General features: G+C 70.0%; 1 protein-coding gene across 1 annotated transcript; it reads right to left on the reverse strand.

Moving 5' to 3' along the window:
* Positions 1 to 568: 568 nt before the first annotated feature.
* ERBB3 (erb-b2 receptor tyrosine kinase 3) lies at positions 569 to 20,666 on the reverse strand (the record flags this gene model as incomplete). Its single annotated transcript, XM_082299058.1, has 28 exons — positions 569 to 1,152; positions 1,739 to 2,006; positions 2,406 to 2,471; positions 3,148 to 3,306; positions 3,759 to 3,856; positions 4,888 to 5,034; positions 5,109 to 5,184; positions 5,907 to 6,062; positions 6,142 to 6,327; positions 7,507 to 7,605; positions 8,247 to 8,366; positions 8,783 to 8,924; positions 9,294 to 9,347; positions 9,826 to 9,980; positions 10,317 to 10,407; positions 10,676 to 10,808; positions 11,287 to 11,486; positions 12,590 to 12,680; positions 12,769 to 12,842; positions 12,919 to 13,039; positions 13,113 to 13,226; positions 13,307 to 13,448; positions 14,681 to 14,799; positions 14,895 to 14,960; positions 15,076 to 15,201; positions 15,999 to 16,185; positions 17,242 to 17,393; positions 20,564 to 20,666. The coding sequence occupies 28 exons, from the start codon at positions 20,664 to 20,666 to the stop codon at positions 569 to 571; spliced, it is 4,029 nt and encodes a 1,342-aa protein (XP_082155184.1).
* Between the last annotated feature and the right edge of the window lie 710 nt (positions 20,667 to 21,376).

The following is a 21,376-nucleotide window of genomic DNA, read 5'->3' on the forward strand; positions in this document are numbered from 1 at the left end:
CGGGGCCGAGGGCGATCCCTGAGTGGGGGGTGTCCCCCCCCCCCCCAACCCGGGCAGCCCCCAAAAAACCGGGGAAAACACCCCAAAAAGGGATCCCGGGGGGCGAACCGCCTCCTCCCCTCCCCCGGGGGAGAGGGGGACCACCCCCAAATCTTCACTCCGGTGGCAGCGGGGAATGGGGAAACCTGAAAATGAGTCTGGGGTCCTTCAGAAATCCCGTCTGACCTCATCCGGTGACCCCCGCCCCCCCCCCAGGGACCCTCCCCGAGGGATTGGGGGGAGCGCCTTCAGTGAGGGTGGGGGGACAGGGAGGAAAGAAACGATGGGAGGGGGATGCAGGGGGTCTCCGCTGCCCCCTCCCCACCTCGGCGTGCTCTCAGCCCCCCCACCCCCCTACCCAAAACAAAAAAAAGGGGTGAGGGGAAGGGAGGGGAGAGGCCACAGCCGCCCCCGGAGGGGCTGAGACCCCCGACCCTCCGCCCGATGGGAGGGGGGATCCTTCATATCCAACGTGAGCCCCCCCTGGGAGGGGGGGAGGGGTCCCGGGGTGGGGTGGGGGGGGGGTCCCCTACGTCCGCTGGGCATCGGCCTTGGCGAAGAGGCGGCTGTGCCAATAATCGGGGTTGTCGAAGGCGCAGTCCGAGGCTTCCAAACTCCGCAGGGGCTTCATGGGGGTCCCGGGGGGGCCGCGGCAGCCGGGGCAGCGCGGGGTCACCACGGCGTCCATCTCCTCGTAGCCTTGCTCTTCATCGTCCTCCTCCTCCTCTTCCTCCTCCGGGGAGGTGCCGGAGGTGTCCCCCGGTCTCATATCGGTGTAGCCGTCGTGCCGGGGGAGGGGGGGTCCCGGAACGCCCCCGCCGGGGTCGCTGCCCAGCGAGCGGCTGAGCCGCGGCTGTTTGTTCATGTACTCGTAGTCCTCTTCTTCGTCCTCCTCATCCTCGTCGTGCTGCGGTGCCCCCCGGCCTAAGGGGGCTCCCGGGGGTCCCCCCGGGTCTGAGCCCACCTCCATGTATTCGTAGCCCAACTCTTCCAGCGAGGCCGGCCGGGGCTGGGGGGCTCCCGGGGCCCCCCCCGGCCGCCGGTTCATGTACTCGTACTCCTCCTCCTCCTCCTCCTGCGGCTCCGGCAGCGAGACCCCCGCGGGGTCTGAATCTGGGGGGTGGAGGGGGGGGTCAGACACCGGCCAGGGCTTCCCCCCCCCCCCGCCCCCGAGCCCTCCTGGGGTCCCCCTGGCTGCCCGCAGGACCCTCGGTTTGGGGGGGAAGGGGGGGGTCTCACCTGGGTTCATCCCAGGTCAAAACCCTAAAAGAGCATCCCCTAAATGATGTGCCCCTCTTGGACCCCAGACCCTAAAAGAGCATCCCCTAAATGATCCGCCCCTCTTGGACCCCAGACCCTAAAAGAGCATCCCCTAAATGGTGCCCCCCCCCTTGGACCCCAGACCCTAAAAGAGCATCCCCTAAATGATCCCCCCCAGCCCAGACCCCACACCCTGCACGGATGGGACCCCCCACCCCCAAAACCAGGGGATGGATTCCCCCTCCAGCCACAGGAGCCCCCCAACCCCAAACCCTGCGGGAATGGGACCCCCCCAGCCCATAAGGACCCCCACGGACTGGGGGAGCCCCCAGACCCCAACCCAACGGGACAGAAACCCCCTCCCCAAAACCCCCACGGACTGGGGGAGACCCCAGACCCCAATCCAACGGGACAGGACCCCCTAAAGCCCCCTCCTCACCACGGTGGGCGCAGTTGGGGGTGACGTAGCCATTGGGGTCCTCCTCGCTGCCCTCGGAGCTGGGGGGCGGGGGGGGGAAGCTCTCGCGCTGGGACAGGTACGCGCTGTCCCCCCCCCGCGAGCGGAGGCTGCGGCAGAGGCTCCCGGCCAGGGACCCCCCCTCGCCCAGCTCCAGCTCCGAGGCGGTGCCGCGACCCTCGGACGACTCGGACACCGTCCGGCCCAGCGACTCCTGACGGCTCCGCCGCAGCGGCCGCGACCCCCCGGCCTGGGGACAGCGGGGGTCAGGGGGGGACCCCAACAGGACCCCAACCCCGGCCTGGGGACATCGAGGGTCAGGGGGGGACCCCAAAAGGACCCCAACCCCGCCCTGGGACCCCCCACCCTTGGGGACAGCGGGGGACAGGGGGGGACCCCTGAGGACCCCAATCCTGCCTCTGGTCCGCCTTCCCCCACCCTTGGGGACAGCGGGGGTCAGGGGGGGACCCCAACAGGACCCCAACCCCCCGCCCTTGGGGACATCGGGGGTCACGGGGGGACCCCTGCAGACCCCAACCTCTCTTCCACCGCCTCCCTCCCCATGTCACCCCTTTGTGCCCCCACCCTGGCACCCCACGGTCGCCCCCCCAGCCCCTTCCCCGAGCCCCCCCCGAAGCGCCCCCGGTACCGTTCGGGTGAAGCCGGGCTGGTTCATGGGGATGTACCCGGCGGGGGGGCTCAGCAGGCTGGGGCTCTGCGGGGACACGGCGGGGCTGGCACCGGCCAGGGACACGGGGACAGAGGGACAGGGGGACAGAGGGACAGGGGGACACGGGGACAGGGGACACGGGGACAGAGGGACAGGGGGACAGAGGGACAGGGGGACACGGGGACAGGGGGCACGGGGACACGGGGACAGAGGAACAGGGGGATAGGGGGGCAGGGGACGGGGGACAGGGGGCACGGGGACAGAGCGGGGGACACGGGGACAGGGACCCCCTCTCTGCTGCGGGAATGGGGCGGGGGGTCCTGGCAGGGCGGGGAGGGGGCGACTGGGGGGGGGGGGCAGAGCAGGGGTTGGCTCCAGATCCCACCCCCGTGGGGGACTTTGAATGTCCCTTGTGGCACATTCTGGGACCCCGTGTGACACCCCAGGACCCCGTGTGACACCCCAGGACCCCGTGCCATCTTCCAGGACCTTGTCATCTTCCAGGACCCCACGTCACACCCCAGGACCCCGTGTGACACCCCAGGACCCCGTGCCACATCCCAGGACCCCGTGTGACACCCCAGGACCCCTGTGACACCCCAGGACCCCCTGTGACACCCCAGGACCCCGTGCCACATTCCAGGACCCCGTGCCACACCCCAAGCCGCATCCCCAGAGCCCCCCGAGCCCCCCGGCGCCCCCAGCCCCACTCGGGCCTCACCCGGGCGCAGCTGCCCCGCGGGCGCTGCGGGCACAGCCCGGGCCCGAGGCCGAAGGGCTCCAGCTCCTCCTCCTCCTCCAGCTCCAGCGTCTCCACCTCGTCCAGCTCCTTGTCACTGAGGGTGGGGGGCTCGGCGGGGGGCGCGGCCCCGTTCTCCTGCTGCGGGGGGGGGGCTCACCTTGACCACCGGCTAACACGGGGGGGGTCCCAGTTCGGGTCTGGGGGGGTCTGGGGGGGCTCACCTTGATGACCAGGTAGTTTGGGGGGCTCTGGGGGGGTCTGGGGGCTCACCTTGATGACCAGGTAGCTCTGGGAGGCTCTGGGGGGTCTGGGGGGGCTCACCTTGATGACCAGGTAGTTTGGGGGGCTCTGGGGGGTCTGGGGGCTCACCTTGATGACCAGGTAGCTCTGGGAGGCTCTGGGGGGTCTGGGGGGGCTCACCTTGATGACCAGGTAGTTTGGGGGGCTCTGGGGGGCTCTGGGGGGTCTGGGGGGGCTCACCTTGATGACCAGGTAGCTCTGGGGGTCTCTGGGGGGGTCTGGGGGCTCACCTTGATGACCAGGTAGCTCTGGGGGGCTCTGGGGGGGCTCTGGGGGGTCTGGGGGCTCACCTTGATGACCAGGTAGCGCGGCGGGTCCCGGGCCATGCGCGTGAACTCGTTGGCCAGCTCCTTGAAGGTGGGGCGGATGTTCTCATCGATCATCCAGCCTGGGGGGCGGGGGGCACAGCGGGGACACGGTCACGGGGGGGGGGTGGGGACACGGGCAGGAGCCACCCTGGGGGTGGGGACACGGCTGGGATCGGGACAGGACCGGGATCTGGCCCTGGGGGTGGGGACAGAGGTGAGGACAGGAGCAGGAATCTGTCCGGGGTTGGGGACAGCGGCAGGAGCCGGGGACGGGGACAGGGACGGGGACGGGGACAGGGACGGGGACAGGGACAGGGACAGGGACCGGGACAGGGACGGGGACGGGGACAGGATCCTCCTGGGAATGGGGACAGGGACAGGGACGGGGACAGGGACAGGGACAGGGACGGGGACAGGGACAGGGACAGGATCCTCCTGGGAATAGGGACAGGGACAGGGACAGGGACAGGATCCTCCTGGGAACGGGGACAGCTCTGGGGACAGCAGCAGGACCTGTCCAGGGCTGGGCACAGCTTTGGGGACAGCAGCAGGAACCGGGGATGGGGATGGGGACAGCAGCAGGAGCCTGCCCAGGGTTGGGGACAGCAGCAGGAGCCAGGGATGGGGACAGGGACAGCTCAGGGGACAGCGGCAGGAGCCTGCCCAGGGTTGGGGACAGCGGCACGAGCCGGGGATGGGGATGGGGACAGGACCCTCCTGGGAACGGGGACAGCTCCGGAGACAGCAGCAGGACCTGTCCAGGGCTGGGCACAGCTTTGGGGACAGCAGCAGGAGCCGGGGATGGGGACGGGACCCTCCTGGGAACGGGGACAGGGACGGGGACAGCGGCAGGACCTGTCCAGGGTTGGGGACAGCTCTGGGGACAGCAGCAGGAGCCGGGGATGGGGATAGGGACAGGGACAGGATCCTCCTGGGAACGGGGACAGCTCTGGGGACAGCAGCAGGACCCTGCTTAGGGCTGGGGACAGCAGCAGGATGGGGATGGGAACTGGAGCAGGACCCTCCAGGGAACAGGGACAGCTCAGGGGACAGCAGCAGGAGCCTGCCCAGGGTTGGGGACAGCTCTGGGGACAGCTCTGGGGACACTCACATTTCACCATCACCATGTAGACGTCGATGGTGCAGATCTGGGGCTGCGAGAGCCGCTCCCCCTTCTCCAGCAGGTCGGGCACCTCTGCCAGGCGGATGCCGGCGTAGGGCTCGGCCCCGAACGTCATCATCTCCCACAGTGTCACCCCTGGGGCGGGGACAGGCCCCGTGAGCCCCGCGGGGACACGGGGGGACACGGGGGGACACGGGGGGACCGCTCACCGTAGCTCCAGACGTCGCTCTGGTGCGTGTACTTCCCGAAGTGGATGCTCTCCAGCGCCATCCACTTGATGGGAGTCTGCGGGAAAAGGGGGAGTGGGACACGGGGACAAGGAGGGGACACCCCACGGGGCAGGGGACACGGAGGGGGTGGCACGCAGGGGGTCCTGGAGGTGCGGGATGGGCAGAAGAGAGGGGATGGGATATGGAGGGGGTGGGATTTTGGGGGTCCCAGGGGTGCGGGGTGGGTGACATGGAGGGGGTGGGGCATCCCTGGGTGCTGGGGACACAGGGAATGGGATTTTGGGGGTCCCGGGGGTGCAGGAGGGGTGGCACAGAGGGGATGGGACATCCCTGAGTGCTGGGGACACAGGGGATGGGATTTTGGGGGTCCCAGGGGTGAGGGGTGGGGCATCCCTGGGTGCTGGGGACAAGGAGGGGATGGGATTTTGGGGGTCCCAGGGGTGCGGGGTGGGGCATCTCTGGGAGCTGGGGATGAGGAGGGGATGGAATTTTGGGGGTCCCAGGGGTGCAGGAGGGGTGGCACAGAGGGGATGGGACATCCCTGGGTGCTGGGGACACAGGGGATGGGATTTTGGGGGTCCCAGGGGTGCAGGAGGGGTGGCACAGAGGGGGTGGGACATCCCTGGGTGCTGGGGACACAGGGAATGGGATATTGGGGGTCTCAGGGGGTCGGGGTGGGTGGCACGGAGGGGATGGGACATCCTTGCGCACTGGGAACACAAAGGGGATGGGACTGGGGGGGATCCCACAGCTCAGGGCATCCCCAGCAAGCCCCACCTTGACCTCGTTGTAGAAGTATTTTTTGTCATCGGGGTAGAGCAGGTCGGCGATCCCAAAATCAGCCACCTGCACCTGGCTGGGCGACTTGAGCAGCACGTTGCGAGCGGCCAGGTTGCGGTGCACCATGCGGTGCTCCTCCAGGTAGTACATCCCCTGCAAAAAGGGGGGGGCATTCGGCTCAGCGGCAGCGGGGAGGGCAGGAAAAACCCCAAAACCGCTGCGGGGGACTGACCTTGGCCACCTGGACGCACCAGTTGAGCAGCAGCTGGGGGCTGATGGAGTCGCGGTTCTTGCGCACGTACTCGAGCAGGGAGCCCAGCGGCAGCAGCTGCGTCACCAGCTGCAGCTGCGGGCCCGGGCAGATGCCCAGCAGGCGCACGATGTACGAGTGGTCCAGGCTGCCGATGGCCAGCATGTGCTGGGGGGACACGGTCAGCATCCGCGGAGCACCCCCGGTTCCAGGAGGACACGGGCAGCACCCCCAGAGCACCCCCGGAGCACCCCCGGTTCCAGGAGGACATGGGCAGCACCCCCAGAGCACCCCCGGAGCACCCCCGGAGCACCCCCGGACCACTCCCAGTTCCAGGGGGATACCCAGAGCACCCCCGGAGCAGCCCCGACCCCAGGGGGACACGGGCAGCACCCCCGGAGCACCCCCGGAGCACCCCCGGAGCACCCCCGGAGCACGTCCAGAGCACCTCTGGTTCCAGGGGGACACCTGGAGCACCCCCGGAGCACCCCCAGCGCACCCCCGGTTCCAAGGGGGGACACCCAGAGCTCCCCCGGACCACTCCCAGTTCCAGGGGGATACCTGGAGCACCCCTGGAGCACCCCTGGAGCACCCCTGACCCCAGGGGGACACGGGCAGCATCCCCGGAGCACCCCCGGAGCACCCTCAGTTCCAGGGGGATACCCAGAGCACCCCCGGAGCATCCCCAACCCCAGAGGGACACGGGCAGCACCGCTGGAGCACCCCTGGAGCACCCCCAGTTCCAGGAGGACACCTAGAGCACCCCCGGAGCACCCCTGGAGCACCCCCAGAGCTCCCCCAGAGCACCCCCAGAGCACCCCCGGTTCCAGGAGGACACCTAGAGCACCCCCGGAGCACCCCTGGAGCACCCCCAGAGCACCCCCGGACCACTCCCAGTTCCAGGGGGATACCCGGAGCACCCCTGGAGCAGCCCCGACCCCAGAGGGACACGGGCAGCACCCCCGGAGCACCCCTGGAGCACCCCCGGAGCACCCCCGGAGCACCCCCGGTTCCAAGGGGGGACACCTGGAGCACCCCCGGAGCACCCCCGGAGCACCCCCGGAGCAGCCCCGGTTCCAAGGGGGGATACCTGGAGCACCCCCGGAGCACCCCCGGAGCACCCCCGGAGCATCCCCGGTTCCAAGGGGGGATACCTGGAGCACCCCCGGAGCACCCCCAGAACCCCCCCAGAACGCAGCCCCCAGCCCCAGGGGGACCCCGGAGCCACCTCAGAGCCCCCCCCGAAGCAGCCCTGGAGCACCCTCAGCCCCCCCCCCCGAACCGAGGGGGACCCCCGGAGCCCCCCCAGGGCCCCCCCAGAGCCCTCCCCTCCCCCGGGGCACTCACGTCGGTGACGGCGTGGAAGGATTGCTGCCCGCTCCAGTCCTGGATCACCTTGATGCTCACCGGGATCTTGATGGAATCCCCGTCCGGGATCCAGATACCCTGAGGGGGCGGGATTGGGATTGGGATGGGATGGATTGGGATGGGATGGGATTGATGGGATTGATGGGATGGGATGGGATTGATGGGACGGGATGGCATTTATGGGATAGATTTATGGGATTTATAGGATTGGTGGGATGGGATGGATTGGGATGGCATTTATGGGATTTATGGGATGGATTGGGATGGGATTTATGGGATTTATGGGATGGGATGGGATCGATTTATGGGATGGATTGGGATGGGATGGATTGGGATGGGATTTATGGGATTTATGGGATTGATGGGATGGGATGGGATGGGATGGATTGGGATGGGATTTATGGGATTTATGGGATGGCATGGATTGAGATGGGATTGGGATGGGATGGGATGGGATTTATGGGATTTATAGGATGGGATGGGATGGGATGGATGGGATTTATGGGATTTATAGGACAGGATTGGGATGGGATGGATTGGGATGGGATGGATTCATGGGATTTATAGGATGGATGGGATGGGATGGGATGGTTTGCGATGGGATGGGATTTATGGGATGGGATGGATTGAGATGGGATTGGGATGGGATTGGGATGGGATTGATGGGATTGATGGGATGGCACCTCAGCCCCCCGACCCCCTCCCCAAATCGCCCCCACCTTGTGCACGGTGCCGAAGACGCCGGAGCCCAGGACCTTGAGGCGCTTCAGCTCCGTCTCCTTGAAGATCCGGGCCAGGACCTTGTTGGCTTTTTCACTGGGATCCAGCGGCTCCAGGCTCTGCCGGGCGGGACACGGAGTGGGAACGGGAACGGGGATGGGATGGGATGGGATGGGATGGGATGGGGATGGGATGGGGATGGGATGGGATGGGGATGGGATGGGGATGGGATGGGATGGGATGGGATGGGATGGGATGGGATTGATGGGATGGGATGGGATTGATGGGATGGGATGGGATGGGGTGGGATGGGATTGATGGGATGGGATGGGATTGATGGGATGGGATGGGATGGGGTGGGATGGGATGGGGACAAGGACGGGGACAGGAGCAGAGCAGGGTGAGGATGCAGAGCGAGACCGGGCCGGCCGCAGAGATGGACACGGCAACGGGACGGGCCCCACCCCCTCCCCGCCATCCCGGGGCCGTTCCCGGGGCCGTTCCCGGGGGCTCTCCCGGTGCTGCCGGCGCTGACCTCGCCCCTCTCCAGGTAGCGCCGCATCGCCCGCTTCTTCTGGATCTTCTTCCCCCGCCAGTAGAGCAGCGCCAGCAGCACGAGCGAGCAGGAGAGGAAGCCCCCGCCGACCACCATGACCGCCACCAGCGTCGGGGTCCGCCTGCGGGACCGGGGCGGGACCGGGACAGGGACAGGGACAGGGGACGGGGCTCGGCTCAGTGCCTGGCAGGACCCGCCAGGTCCTGGCAGGATCCCACACCCTCCCCGCCCCCATCCCGGCCCCGGGGATGCGCCCCAAGCCCGGGCTGGCGGGCACGACAGGGCACGGGATGGCACGGGATGGCACGGGATGGCACGGGATGGCCCCACAGCCCCCTCCAGGATGTCCCCGCAGCCTTTTGGGGTCCCCCCAGCCCCACCCGGGATGTCCCCGCAGCTTTTTGGGGTCCCCCCAGCCCCCCCCGGGATGTCCTCGCAGCCTTTTGGGGTCCCCCCAGCCCCCCCCGGGATGTCCCCGCACCCCCCGTACCTGGACACGGGCAGGGTGTCCCCCAGGCAGTCCCGCAGCAGCGGCCCCACGCACCTGAGAGACGGAGCCGGGGGTCAGCCGGTGTGGGACCCCCCCCCACAGCGGGCACCTGGGACCCCCAACCTGCCCCCCATGGGGTCCTGGGTCCCCCAACCCTGCCCCAAATGAGGTCTCAGGGCCCCCATCCTGCTCCCAACAAGGTCTAGAGACCCCCAACTGCCCCCCACGGGATCCCCAGATCCCCAACCTGCCCCCAATGAGGTCCCCAGACCCCCCAACCTACCCCCATCAGGGTCCCGAGCCCCCCAGCCAGCCCCGGGCCCCCCCATCCTTCCCCCAATGAGGTCTCAGGACCCCCACCCTGCCCCCCAACCAGCCCTGGGACCCCCACCCTGCTCCCAGTGATGTCCTGGGTCCCCCAGTGAGGTCTCAGGACCCCCAAATGATGTCCTGGGTCGCCCAGTGAGGTCTCAGGACCCCCACCCTGCCCCCCAGTGACGTCCTGGGCCCCCCGGTGCCCCCCCGGGCCCACCCCCGGGTGCAGTTCTCGTGGCAGGGCCGGCACTCGCGGCCGCCGTCGGGGAATTTGTAGATGGGGCCGCGCTCGCCCAGGACTCCGTCGGGACATCGCTCCACGCAGTGGGGCCCGTCGCGATAGTGGGCACAGCGCGTGCAGGTGTCGGCGCCCTGCGGGGGGGTGGGGACACGTGTGGGGACCCGCGGAGGGGACAGCGGCGACAAAGGGGGGGCTCGGAGCGGGGCTGGGGGTCCCCGAGGCTCGGAGGGACAAAGGGGGGGCTCGGAGCGGGGTCTGGGGATCCCCGAGGCTCGGAGGGACAAAGGGGGGCTCAGGGCAGGGTCTGGGGGTCCCCGAGGCTCGGAGGGACAAAGGGGGGCTCAGGGCAGGGTCTGGGGGTCCCCGAGGCTCGGAGGGACAAAGGGGGGGCTCAGGGCGGGGTCTGGGGGTCCCCGAGGCTCGGAGGGACAAAGGGGGGCTCAGGGCAGGGTCTGGGGTCCCCGTACCGAGCCGTTGCAGGTGGGCCCGCCCTCGATGCGCTCGCACTCGGGGTGGCACTCGGAGCATTCGCCATCCTGCGAGAACTCCCGCGTGTCCCTGGGGACACCGGGCAGCGTCACCGCGCCCGCCCGGCGGCGACTGTGCCACCCTGGGGTCATCAGCAATGTCCATCCCACCCTGGGGTCCCCTCCTGCAGTGTCCATCCCACCCTGGGGTCATCAGCAGTGTCCGTCCCACCCTGGGGTCCCCTCCTGCAGCGTCCATCCCACCCTGGGGTCATCAGCAGTGTCCATCTCCACGTCCCCGTGCCCCCCGTGCCCCCCTTGACCCCCCGTGCCCCCCGTGCCCCCCGTGCCCCGCTGACCCCTCGGTGAAGCGGCAGGTGGACACGCAGACCCCCCTCCGGCTGTAGTAGCGGCAGGACAGGCACTGCCCGGGCCCGGGCCCCCAGCAGCCCTCGGCCGAGCACAGCGGGTCACACACCTTCCCCTCTTGCTCTGCAGGGACATCGGGGGGCTCAGAGAGGGGCTGGGGGTCCCCGGGGGGACAGAGAGGGGCTCAGAGAGGGGCTGGGGGTCCCTGGTGGGACATCGGGGGGCTCAGAGCGGGGTTGGGGGTCCCCGGGGGGACATCGGGGGGCTCAGAGCGGGGCTGGGGGTTCCCGGGTGTTGGAGGGATGGGGGGGGGTGCCTCAGTACGAGGTCCAGGGGTCCCCACGCCCCCTCCCCTGTGAGAAGGACGGGGGGAGGGTCTCAGGACGGGGTCTGGGGGTGCCCAAGAGGTGCCGGGGGGGGTCCCCCACCCCCTCCTTGGTGGGACAGATTGGGGGGGTCTCAGTGCGGGGTCCGGGGGTCCCCCGAGTCCCCTTCCCTATGGGATGGACCGGGGAGCTCTCAGGGCTTCTGGGGGTGCCCAGGAGATCCCTGGGGGGGAACGGGGGAGTCCCACGCCCCCTCCCCAGCCCGGCCCACGCACGGCACTTGCTGCGGGGTCGGTTGTTGCGGATGTCGAGGTCGGCGCGGCTGCGGCTGAGCGCGGCCCAGTGCACGGTGTGCAGGAAGCAGAGCCGCCGGTTCTCCGTGATGTACACGCGGCCCGCGCTCACCTCCCGCAGCGAGCGCAGCCCCAGCGACGTCACGTTCTCGTTCTTCATGATCAGCAGGGAGAAGCCGCGGCTGCGGGGAGCGGCGGTCAGCGCGGGGGGGGGGCGGCAGGAGGGAGTGAGGGGAGCTGGGGGTGCTCCGGGAGTGAGGGGATGGTCCGGGAGCTGGGGGTGCTGCGGGAGTGAGGGGATGCTCCGGGAGTGAGGGGAATGCTCCAGGAGTGAGAGGGTGCTCCGGGAGTGAGGGGGTGCTCGGGGAGCTGGGGGTGCTCCGGGAGTGAGAGGATGCTCCAGGAGCTGCTCCGGGAGTGAAGGGATGCTCCGGGAGTGAAGGGATGCTCCTGGGATCCGGGGAATGCTTCGGGAGTGAGGGGATGCACCGGGAGATGCTCTGGGAGCCGGGAAATCCTCCGGGAGTGAGGAGATGCACCGGGAGTCGGGAGCCGCTCCTGGAGCCAGGGAATGCTCCGGGAGCGGCTCCGGGCATGAGGGGATACTCAGGGGGTGAGGGAATGCTCCGGGAGCCGGGGAATGCTCCGGGAGCCGGGGAATGCTCCGGGAGCCGGGGAATGCTCCGGGAGCCGGGGAATGCTCCGGGAGCGGCTCCGGGAGCCGGGGAATGCTCCGGGCATGAGGGGATGCCCCGGGAGCGGCGGAAGGGAAGCTCCGGTAACAGGAGAATGTTCCGGGACCCGGGGAATGCTCCGGGAGAGACGGAGGCTCCGGGAGTGAGGGGATGCTCCGGGAGTGAGGGAATGTTCTGGGAGTGAGGGAATGCTCCAGGAGCGGCTCTGGGATCCGGGGAATGCTCCGGGCATGAGGGGATGCCCCGGGAGCGGCGGAAGGGAAGCTCCGGTAACAGGAGAATATTCCGGGAGCCGGGGAATGCTCCGGGAGTGAGGGGATGTTCTGGGACCCGGGGAATGCTCCGGGAGAGACGGAGGCTCCGGGAGCGGGAGGGAGGGAGGGAGGGACGGAGGGAGGGAGGGAAGGTCCCGAGGGAACACAGGGACAAGGACATGGGGATGGGGGGTGCCGGGGATGCAGGGACGAGGGGATGCGGGGATTAGGGAAAACGGGGAATTCAGGGATTGGGGAGGACGGGGGATTCGGGGATCGGAGAAAACAGGGAATTCGAGGATCGGCGGAGCGGGACACGCGGCAGAGGCTCCTCACTTGTACAGGCTCCTGCCCCCGATGGTCTCGAGGTTGGAGAAGACGCTGAAGTTGTGCATGTGCTTGGGCCAGGACTGGATGTTCAGGTACCCTGCGGGGACACGGTGGGCTCAGGGCGGCTCCGGGGGTCCCGGGGGGGGTTCCAGGGGGGTCCCAGCACCCCCAGCCCCGCTCCTCACCCGTGATCTCCCGCACCGTCCGGAACACGTTCAGCTTCTCCGGGTCCAGCGCCGAGATGTTGCGCCAGGGATCCCTGCGGGGCCGCAGCCATCAGTAGGGCCGGGGGGCTGCACCCCCAACCCCCGAGCCCCCCAAATCCCGCCCCTCACCCCTCCAGGCCCGTGATGAGGAAGTCGAGGTTGCCCAGGATCTTGGTGCAGTTGATGAAGGTGTCGATGTTGCTCGAGTCCACGGTCTGGTATTTGCTGCCGGCGCCGGTGCCCTCGCAGGCTGTGGGGTGCGGGACAGGGGTCAGGGGGGGTCCCGCGACCCCCGGCCCCCTCGGGGACCCCCAGCCCCGTACCCTTGGGGCACAGCCCCGCGCAGGGCTCGCAGATCTTCAGCCCGTTCTTCTCCACTTCCATCTTGTCGTTGGGGCAGGCGCGCACGCACGAGCTCTGGTCCACCACGAAGTTGTCTGGGGGGAGAGGCTCGGGGTCACCGAGCGCCCGTCCCCAGAGCCCCCCGGAGCCCCCCACATCCCAAACGCCGACTCACGGGGGCATTCCCGCACGCAGACCCCCCCGTACTGGTACTTGGTGTCGGGGTTGGGCTCCAGCTGGAACGTGAGCTTGTTGTAGATGAGGGGCTGCGGACACAGCGGGACACAGGCGCCGCTGTCGTTGAAGTGCCGGCAGGCCTGGGAGGGACAGATGGACATGGGGTGGACATGGGGTGGACATGGGGTGGACATGGGGATGGTTAGCGGGGACACAGGGACAGCCAGCTGGACACAGGGGTGGACAGACGGACACAGGGGATGGACAGATGGACACAGGGGTGGACAGAGGGACACAGGGGATGGACAGAGGGACACAGGGGTGGACAGACGGACGCGGGGGTGGACAGACGGACGCAGGGACGGACAGACGGACACAGGGGATGGACCGACGGACACAGGGGTGGACAGACAGACACAGGGGATGGACAGGCGGACACAAAGGACGGACAGACAGACACAAGGACAGACAGACGCAGGGGATGGACAGATGGATGCAGGGACGGGCAGACGGACACAGGGACGGACAGACGGACACGGGATGGATAGACAGACACAGGGGATGGACAGACAGACACGGGGGACGGACAGACGGACACAGGGATGGACAGACGGACGCAGGGACGATCAGACGGACACAGGGGATGGACAGACAGACACAGGGACGGACAGACGGACACAAGGACGGACAGACGGACGGACGCAGGGACGGACAGACGGACACAGGGGACAGACAGACGGACACAAGGACGGATAGACGGATGCAGGGACGGACAGACGGACACAAGGACAGACAGGCGGACGCAGGGACGGACAGACGGACACAAGGACAGACAGACAGACACAGGGACGGACAGACGGACACAAGGACGGACAGACGGACGCAGGGACGGACAGACGGACACAAGGACGGACAGACGGACGCAGGGACGGACAGACGGACACAGGGGATGGACAGACAGACACGGGGGACGGACAGACGGACACAGGGATGGACAGACGGACGCAGGGACGAACAGACGGACACAGGGGATGGACAGACGGACGCAGGGACAGACAGACAGACACAGGGGACGGACAGACAGACAGACACAGGGACGGACAGACGGACACAGGGACGGACAGATGGACACAGGGGATGGACAGACAGACAGACACAGGGGACGGACAGACAGACGGACACAAGGACGGACAGGCGGACGCAGGGACGGACAGACGGACACAAGGACAGACAGATGGACACAGGGACGGACAGACGGACACAAGGACGGACAGACGGACACAGGGGACGGACAGACAGACAGACACAGGGACGGACAGACGGACACAAGGACGGACAGACGGACACGAGGCCGCCGGCCCCGGTGACGTACGAAGCAGTGGGTGCGGAGGGGGCCGGTGCAGCCCCCCGCGCACTCCTCGTGGCAGCACTCGTTGGGCGCCCGCCCGAAGCAGCGCCCGTTGCACTGCGGGGCACAGATGGTCTTGGTCACTGCGGGGCGACATCGTGGGGTCACCGCGGGGGCCGGGCGGGTCCTGACCACCCCGATGCCCCCCCCGCCCCGAGCCCCCTCCCGCGGTACCCACGTTTCTGGCAGTCCTCGGGGCCGGGCCCCCAGCAGTGGCCGCCGCAGCTCTCGTGGCATGGGGGACCTGCGGGTGCCACAGAGGGGTCACCCCAAAGTGACCCAAACCCAGGGGTGACCCCCAGATGGACCCCAAGCGCAGGGGTGGCCCCAAAGGCGCCCCGGTGTGCCCTGGCACGCACAGCCCTTGCCGTTGTCCCTCACGATGGGCTCCAGGCGCGTGTCCCTCATGATGTCCCTCCACTCCACCGTGTCCACGTGGCACAGCTGCGCGTTCTTCTCGATGTACACCCCCCCCGCCAGGATCTCTGGGGACAGGGGGCACAGGGGTGACGGGGGAGACGGGGGGGACAGGGGTGATGGGGGTGACAGGGGGGACGAGGGGGACGGGGGGGACAGGGGGCACAGGGTGTCCCCAGCCCCCTTGGGGTTCCCAATCCTGTGGTGTCCCCAGCCCCACAATGTCCCCAACCCCACAGTGTCCCCAGTCCCCTTGGTGTCCCCAACCCCGTGGTGTCCCCTCTCTGTGCTGCTCCCATGGGTGTCTCCAGCTCCCTGTGGTGTCCCCACCCCCACGATGTCCCCAACCCACCCTGAGTGTCCCCAACCCCTCGCGACGTCCCCAACCCCACGATGTCCCCAACCCTCCATGGTATCCCCAACCCCCCCTGGGTGTCCCCAACCCCACAGTGTCCCCAGCCCCCTTGGTGTCCCCAACCCCATGATGTCCCCTCTCTGTGCTGCTCCCATGGGTGTCTCCAGCTCCCTGTGGTGTCCTCAGCCCCCCACGATGTCCCCAACACTCCATGGGTGTCCCCAACCCTCCATGGTGTCCCCAACCCTGTGGTGTCCCCAGCCCCACAGTGTCCCCAACCCCACGATGTCCCCAACCCCACAGTGTCCCCAACCCTGTGGTGTCCCCTCGCTGTGCTGCTCCCATGGGTGTCTCCAGCTCCCTGTGGTGTCCCCAACCCCATGATGTCCCCAACCCCACGACATCCCCAACCCCCCAACCCACCCTGAGCGTCCCCAACCCCTCGCGACGTCCCCAACCCCGCGTTGCCCCCACCCCGCGCCGTCCCCGTGCCCCCGGCGATGTCCCCACCCGTGAGCTGGCTGAGGCCGAGCTGGCGCAGGGCGTGGGTGGCGTTGGGGTTGTAGTTGAGCAGCACGAAGAGGGCGAAGCGCTCCTCGTAGAACTGCGTCCCGCGGATCACGCGCAGGCTGCGCAGCGGCAGCGCCGCGAACACGTTCATGGCGATCAGGATGTAGCCGGTCACCTCCCGGATGGTCTGCGGCCACCATGCGGTCAGCACGGCCACCTCACCCCCCCAGATGGTCTGCGGCCACCATGCGGTCAGCATGGCCACCTCACCCCCCCAGATGGTCTGCGGCCACCATGCGGTCAGCACGGCCACCTCACCCCCCCAGATGGTCTGCGGCCACCATGCGGTCAGCATGGCCACCTCACCCCCCCAGATGGTCTGTGGCCACTGTGAGGTCAGCATGGCCACCCAACCTCCCCCCGGTCACCTCCCGGATGGTCTGCGGCCACCATGCGGTCAGCATGGCCACCTCACCCCCCCAGATGGTCTGTGGCCACCATGTGGTCAGCACGGCCACCCAACCTCCCCCCGGTCACCTCCTGGATGGTCTGTGGCCACCATGTGGTCAGCATGGCCACCTAACCTCCCCCCGGTCACCTCCCGGATGGTCTGCGGCCACCATGCGGTCAGCATGGCCACCTCACCCCCCCAGATGGTCTGTGGCCACTGTGTGGTCAGCATGGCCACCCAACCTCCCCCTGGTCACCTCCCGGATGGTCTGCAGCCACCATGTGGTCAGCGTGGCCACCCAACCTCCCCAGATGGTCTGTGGCCACTGTGCGGTCAGCACGGCCACCCAACCTCCCCCCGGTCACCTCCCGGATGGTCTGCGGCCACCATGTGGTCAGCGTGGCCACCCAACCTCCCCAGATGGTCTGTGGCCACTGTGTGGTCAGCACGGCCACCCAACCTCCCCCCGGTCACCTCCCGGATGGTCTGTGGCCACCATGTGGTCAGCACGGCCACCCAACCTCCCCCTGGTCACCTCCCGGATGGTCTGTGGCCACCATGTGGTCAGCATGGTCACCCAACCTCCCCCCGGTCACCTCCTGGATGGTCTGTGGCCACCATGTGGTCAGCATGGTCACCCAACCTCCCCCCGGTCACCTCCTGGATGGTCTGTGGCCACCATGCGGTCAGCACGGCCACCCCACCACCCACACTGACCGCCAGGTGCCACCCGGCCACCCTCCACAGGTGGGGCTGGGGACACTGCGGGGGGCTGGGGACACCCTTGGTCACCTGGAGGAAGGACAGGTCCTGGGTGTGGTCGATGAGGACGATCTCCAGGTTGCCCATGACGATCTCGCAGTTGTTGTACATCTTGTGCAGGGTCTGGTACTGGTGCTGCGCGTCCCCCGTCACGCTCAGCCCGTTCAGCGTCCCCGCGCACACTGCGGCCACCGACGGGGTCACTGGGGCCACCGCGGCCACCCCCGCGTGGCCACAGCACCCCCCGAGCTGGACGTGTCCCACGCGTCGTGGCCGTGGTCACGGCACTCCCACGGGGGCTTGTGTCACCCCTTGAATGGTCACGTCCTCCCCTTGGTGGCCACGGTGGTTCCCCACGGTGGCCACCGTGTCACCTCCACACTGGCCACATCCCCTGTGTGGTCCCTGTCCCCTCTGAGCTGGTCATGTCCTGCCCTTGATGGTCCCCATGGTGGCCGTGTCACCCCTTCGAGGGTCACGTCCTCCCCTTGATGGCCACACCAATGTCCTGTATGGGCTCGCTGTCCACTCCAAGCTGGCCATGTCCCCCCTCAATGGCCATGTCCCCTCCTTGGTGGCTCCGACTCCTCCTGGACACTCCTGTGCTGGTCTCTGTCCCTCCTGTGCTGGCCCTGTGCCCCCCACAGTGCCCATAGTGACCTGTCCATGGTGCGCCCCCACAGTGTCCTTGTCCCCCTCATGGTGTCCCTGTCCCCTCCATGGTGTTCCCTCCATGGTGTCCCTGTCCCCCCCCATGGTGTCCCTGTCCCCCCCATGGTGTCCTCGTCCCCTCCGCTCTGTCCCTGTCCCCTCCCTGGTATCCCACACATGGTGTCCCTGTCCCCTCATGGTGTCCTTGTCCCCCCCCATGGTGTCCCTGTCCCCTCCACGGTGTCCTTGTCCCCTCTCTGGTGTCCCCCTCACAGTGTCCTTGTCCCCTCCGTGCTGTCCCTGTCCCTTCCATGGTGTCCTTGTCCCCTTTCTATGGTGTCCCTGTCCCCTCCATGGTGTCCTTGTCCCCCTCATGGTGTCCTTGTCCCCTCCATGGTGTCCCTGTCCCTTCCATGGTGTCCTTGCCCCTCCCTTTTGTCCCCCCCCCCCCACATCCCCACATCCCCCCCACTCCTCCGCGGGGGTGGCGGTGCCCGGGGCGGGGAGCGCCGGGTCCTCCCCCTCCTCTCCCGTCCCTCCCTCCGGAGCGCGGTGCCCGAACCGGCCGGGCGAGCCTTGCGCAAGGCGGGTGCCGCGGGCACGGCCCCCCCGCCCCGCCACGCCCGCCCGGACTTCGGCCCCGCCGCCACCGCCCCACAGGGCCGGGCCGAGCCCCGCGGACACCCCCGGGCTCGGGGGCGCGGGGTCCCCCCGGGGGTGACGGGCTCGGTGTCCCCCCCACCCCGCGTGGGCGCACAGGGCCCCCTTTGTGCGCGGGGCCCCCTCCCCTGGCACCGCACAAAGCCGCGATTGTGGCGGGCGGGACGGGAGGGGGGGGCTGAGCCCCCCGAAACCGGGACCCCCGGGGGCACGGAGGGGTGCGGGCCCCCCCCCCCGGGACCCGGCAGACGTGACTCAGGCCCCGGCGCGGGGGGGCCGCGGTCAAAGGCGGCTTTGTCCGGCCCGGGACCCCTCCGGGGGCGGACGCAGCTCGGTGCCCGCACGGGAAGGGCCCCCCCGCCCCGGGCCGAGCTATTTTAGCAGGGAAGGGGCTATAAAAAGGTCCCAGCTGCGATGGCAGCGGCCCCCAGCCCCGACGCCCCGGGGATGGGCACGGGGGGCCCGGAAAAGGGGGTGCTGCGACCCCCGTGAAGCACCGGGGGGGGTCCCCAGGGTGTTGGGGGGGGGGGGGAGCGAAGCATCCAGCACCCCCCCAATCCTCGTAGCCTTGAGCGCGCTGGGGCAGCGCCGGTGAATCATGAACGGCGGCTCCGAGGGTCCCACCGGGACCCCGCCGGCACGGGGGGCTGCGGGGGCGCGACCCCCGGGTGCACCTGCCCGCGGGGGGGGGGGGGTGGGGGGCGATGCCGGGGCCCCCCCGGGCGCCGCGGCGGCGGCGGGACCGGGCGTTATCAGCGCGGGGCCCCGCTGGCAGCTCCGGCACGTCCCCGCTATCAGCCGCGTGCCACCGCGGCCCCCGGCCCCCGCCGCCAGGAATAGCACCGGGGGACCCGGGGGGGCACCGGGGGGGACACCGGGGACGGGGGGACGGGGGGGTGGGGGGGGCCAGGCGCGACCTCCTGCCCTCGGCCCCGGCGGCGGCACAAAGGGGGCTGTGTGCGCCGGGCCCCGGGCGAACAAAGGGGGCTCTCAGAGGGGACGGGGACCCGGCTTTGGGGGGTGCAGAGCTGCGGCCGCTCCCCTCGGTGTCCCCTCGGTGTCTCCGTGGTGTCCCCGAGCCCCCCGAGGTGTCCCTGAGCCCCTCGAGGTGTCCCCGAGCCCCCCGCTGTTGCCTCTCTCCCGTCCGTGCGATCCGGACCCCGTGGGTGGCAGCCGAGGCGTCGCCGGTGGCACATGGAGCAGGGGACACCCCGAGGGGTCCCCCGTGTGTCCCCCCCCAAGCCCCGGGCACCCCCGGGCACCGCCGGCATTTCGGGGTGGCGCCGGCCCCACCTGCGCGTCCAGCCCTCGGTGTTTTTCCTTTGGGGACTGAAAAACAACTCCCGGGCGGCCGCGGCCCTTCCGGGGTGCCGGGGGGGGCCGCGCGGGCAGGGCCGGGGCCCTTCCGAGGGTCCCGTCTGAAGGATCCCCCCCCAAAGCCCTCGGGGGTCCCACCCGGATCCCAAAGGCATCGGCGGGTCCCGGCCCCGCAGCCTAAAATTAGCCTGGGCAGCTGCGGGGCCGCAGGTGCCGAGCGCGGGAGGGGGCACCGAGAGCGGGACCGAGCCCGGGAGGGGGCACCGAACCCCGGGTGGGACCCCCGGGAGGAGGCACCGAGAGCGGGACCGACCCCCGAGAAGGGGCACCGAGAGCGGGATCGACTCCCGGGAGGGGGCAGCGAGCCCCGGGACAGACCCCCGGGAGGGGGCAGCGAGCCCCGGTCCCGCCGGAGCCACGATCCCGGGGGGGCTTTGCCAGTCCCGGTGCCCCCGGGGCCGTGGGGTCCCCGCCGGGACAGCGCCGGGGGATCCCGAGACGCTCCCGCGGGGGAAGCGGCCGCGGGAATTGCCGGGATTGGGTCGGGGTCCGGTACCGGCCGAATCGGGACACCGGGGGCGCCGGGACCCCCGAGCGCTCCCACTCCCGCCGCCCATCCCGGGAGCCCCGAGCGCTCCGGTGTTTCCCCGTTTCCTCCTTGCCCGCTCCGGCCGCGCAGCCCCGGTTCCCCCGTGCCCCCGGCGGTGCCGGTGCCGGTGCTCACCTGCCTGCGCGGCGCCGGGCGCGGGGGCGCGGAGCAGCAGCAGCAGCAGCAGCAGCAGCAGCAGCACCGCCCGGGGCCGCTCCCGGTGCCGGTGCGGCTCCATCGCGGCTCCGTGCGCGGGGCCCCGGTAGCGGCGGAGCGTGCCCGGGAATGCACCTGGCGCGGGGCCGCGGGGCGGGCGGGGCCGGGCCGGGCCGGGCCGGGCGGGGCAGCGCCGGGAAGGAGGTGAGGAGAAGGAGGAGGGAGGGGGACACCCCGCTTCCCTCCCCGCCCCTCCCCGGGACCCGCCCGCCGCGCCCGGGGCGGTGGCACCGGGACCCTCCGCCCCCGCCGGGCCGGGCACGGCCGGGACCGGCCCCAGCGCGACGCCCCCAGCCCGGTCCGGCCCCTCCCGGCTCGTTCGGGTGAAGCCCCGGTGCCCCCCCCGCCCCCAGCCCGGTCCTGCCGCCCCCCGGCGCCGGTCCCGGGACAAAATTCGTCCCTCGGTGCCCCCCACCCCCAGCCCCGTTCACGGCCTGGCCCCACTGCGGCCCCCCCAAAACAGGGGAGAGGGGTCGGGCCCCACTGCAGCCCCCCCAAATCCGCTCCCAGATTGACGCCCCCCCCCCCCCGCCCCGCTCCCCCAAAACGGGGGGGGTCTGAGCCCCATTCCGGCCCCCCCAGCTCGGGGCAGGTCCCGGCCCTGGGGAGGATTTGGGGACCCAGAGCCCCTCCTGGGGGAAGGTTTGGGGTCAGGGGAGGGGTTTGGGGGCAGCCCCCCCACCCTCTGCAGGCAGGGGGTGCCCCCTGAGCCCCCCCCAAACACACCCGGAC

The sequence above is a fragment of the Coloeus monedula genome (assembly GCF_965178545.1).
Source record: "Coloeus monedula genome assembly, chromosome: 30".
NCBI lineage: Eukaryota > Metazoa > Chordata > Aves > Passeriformes > Corvidae > Coloeus > Coloeus monedula.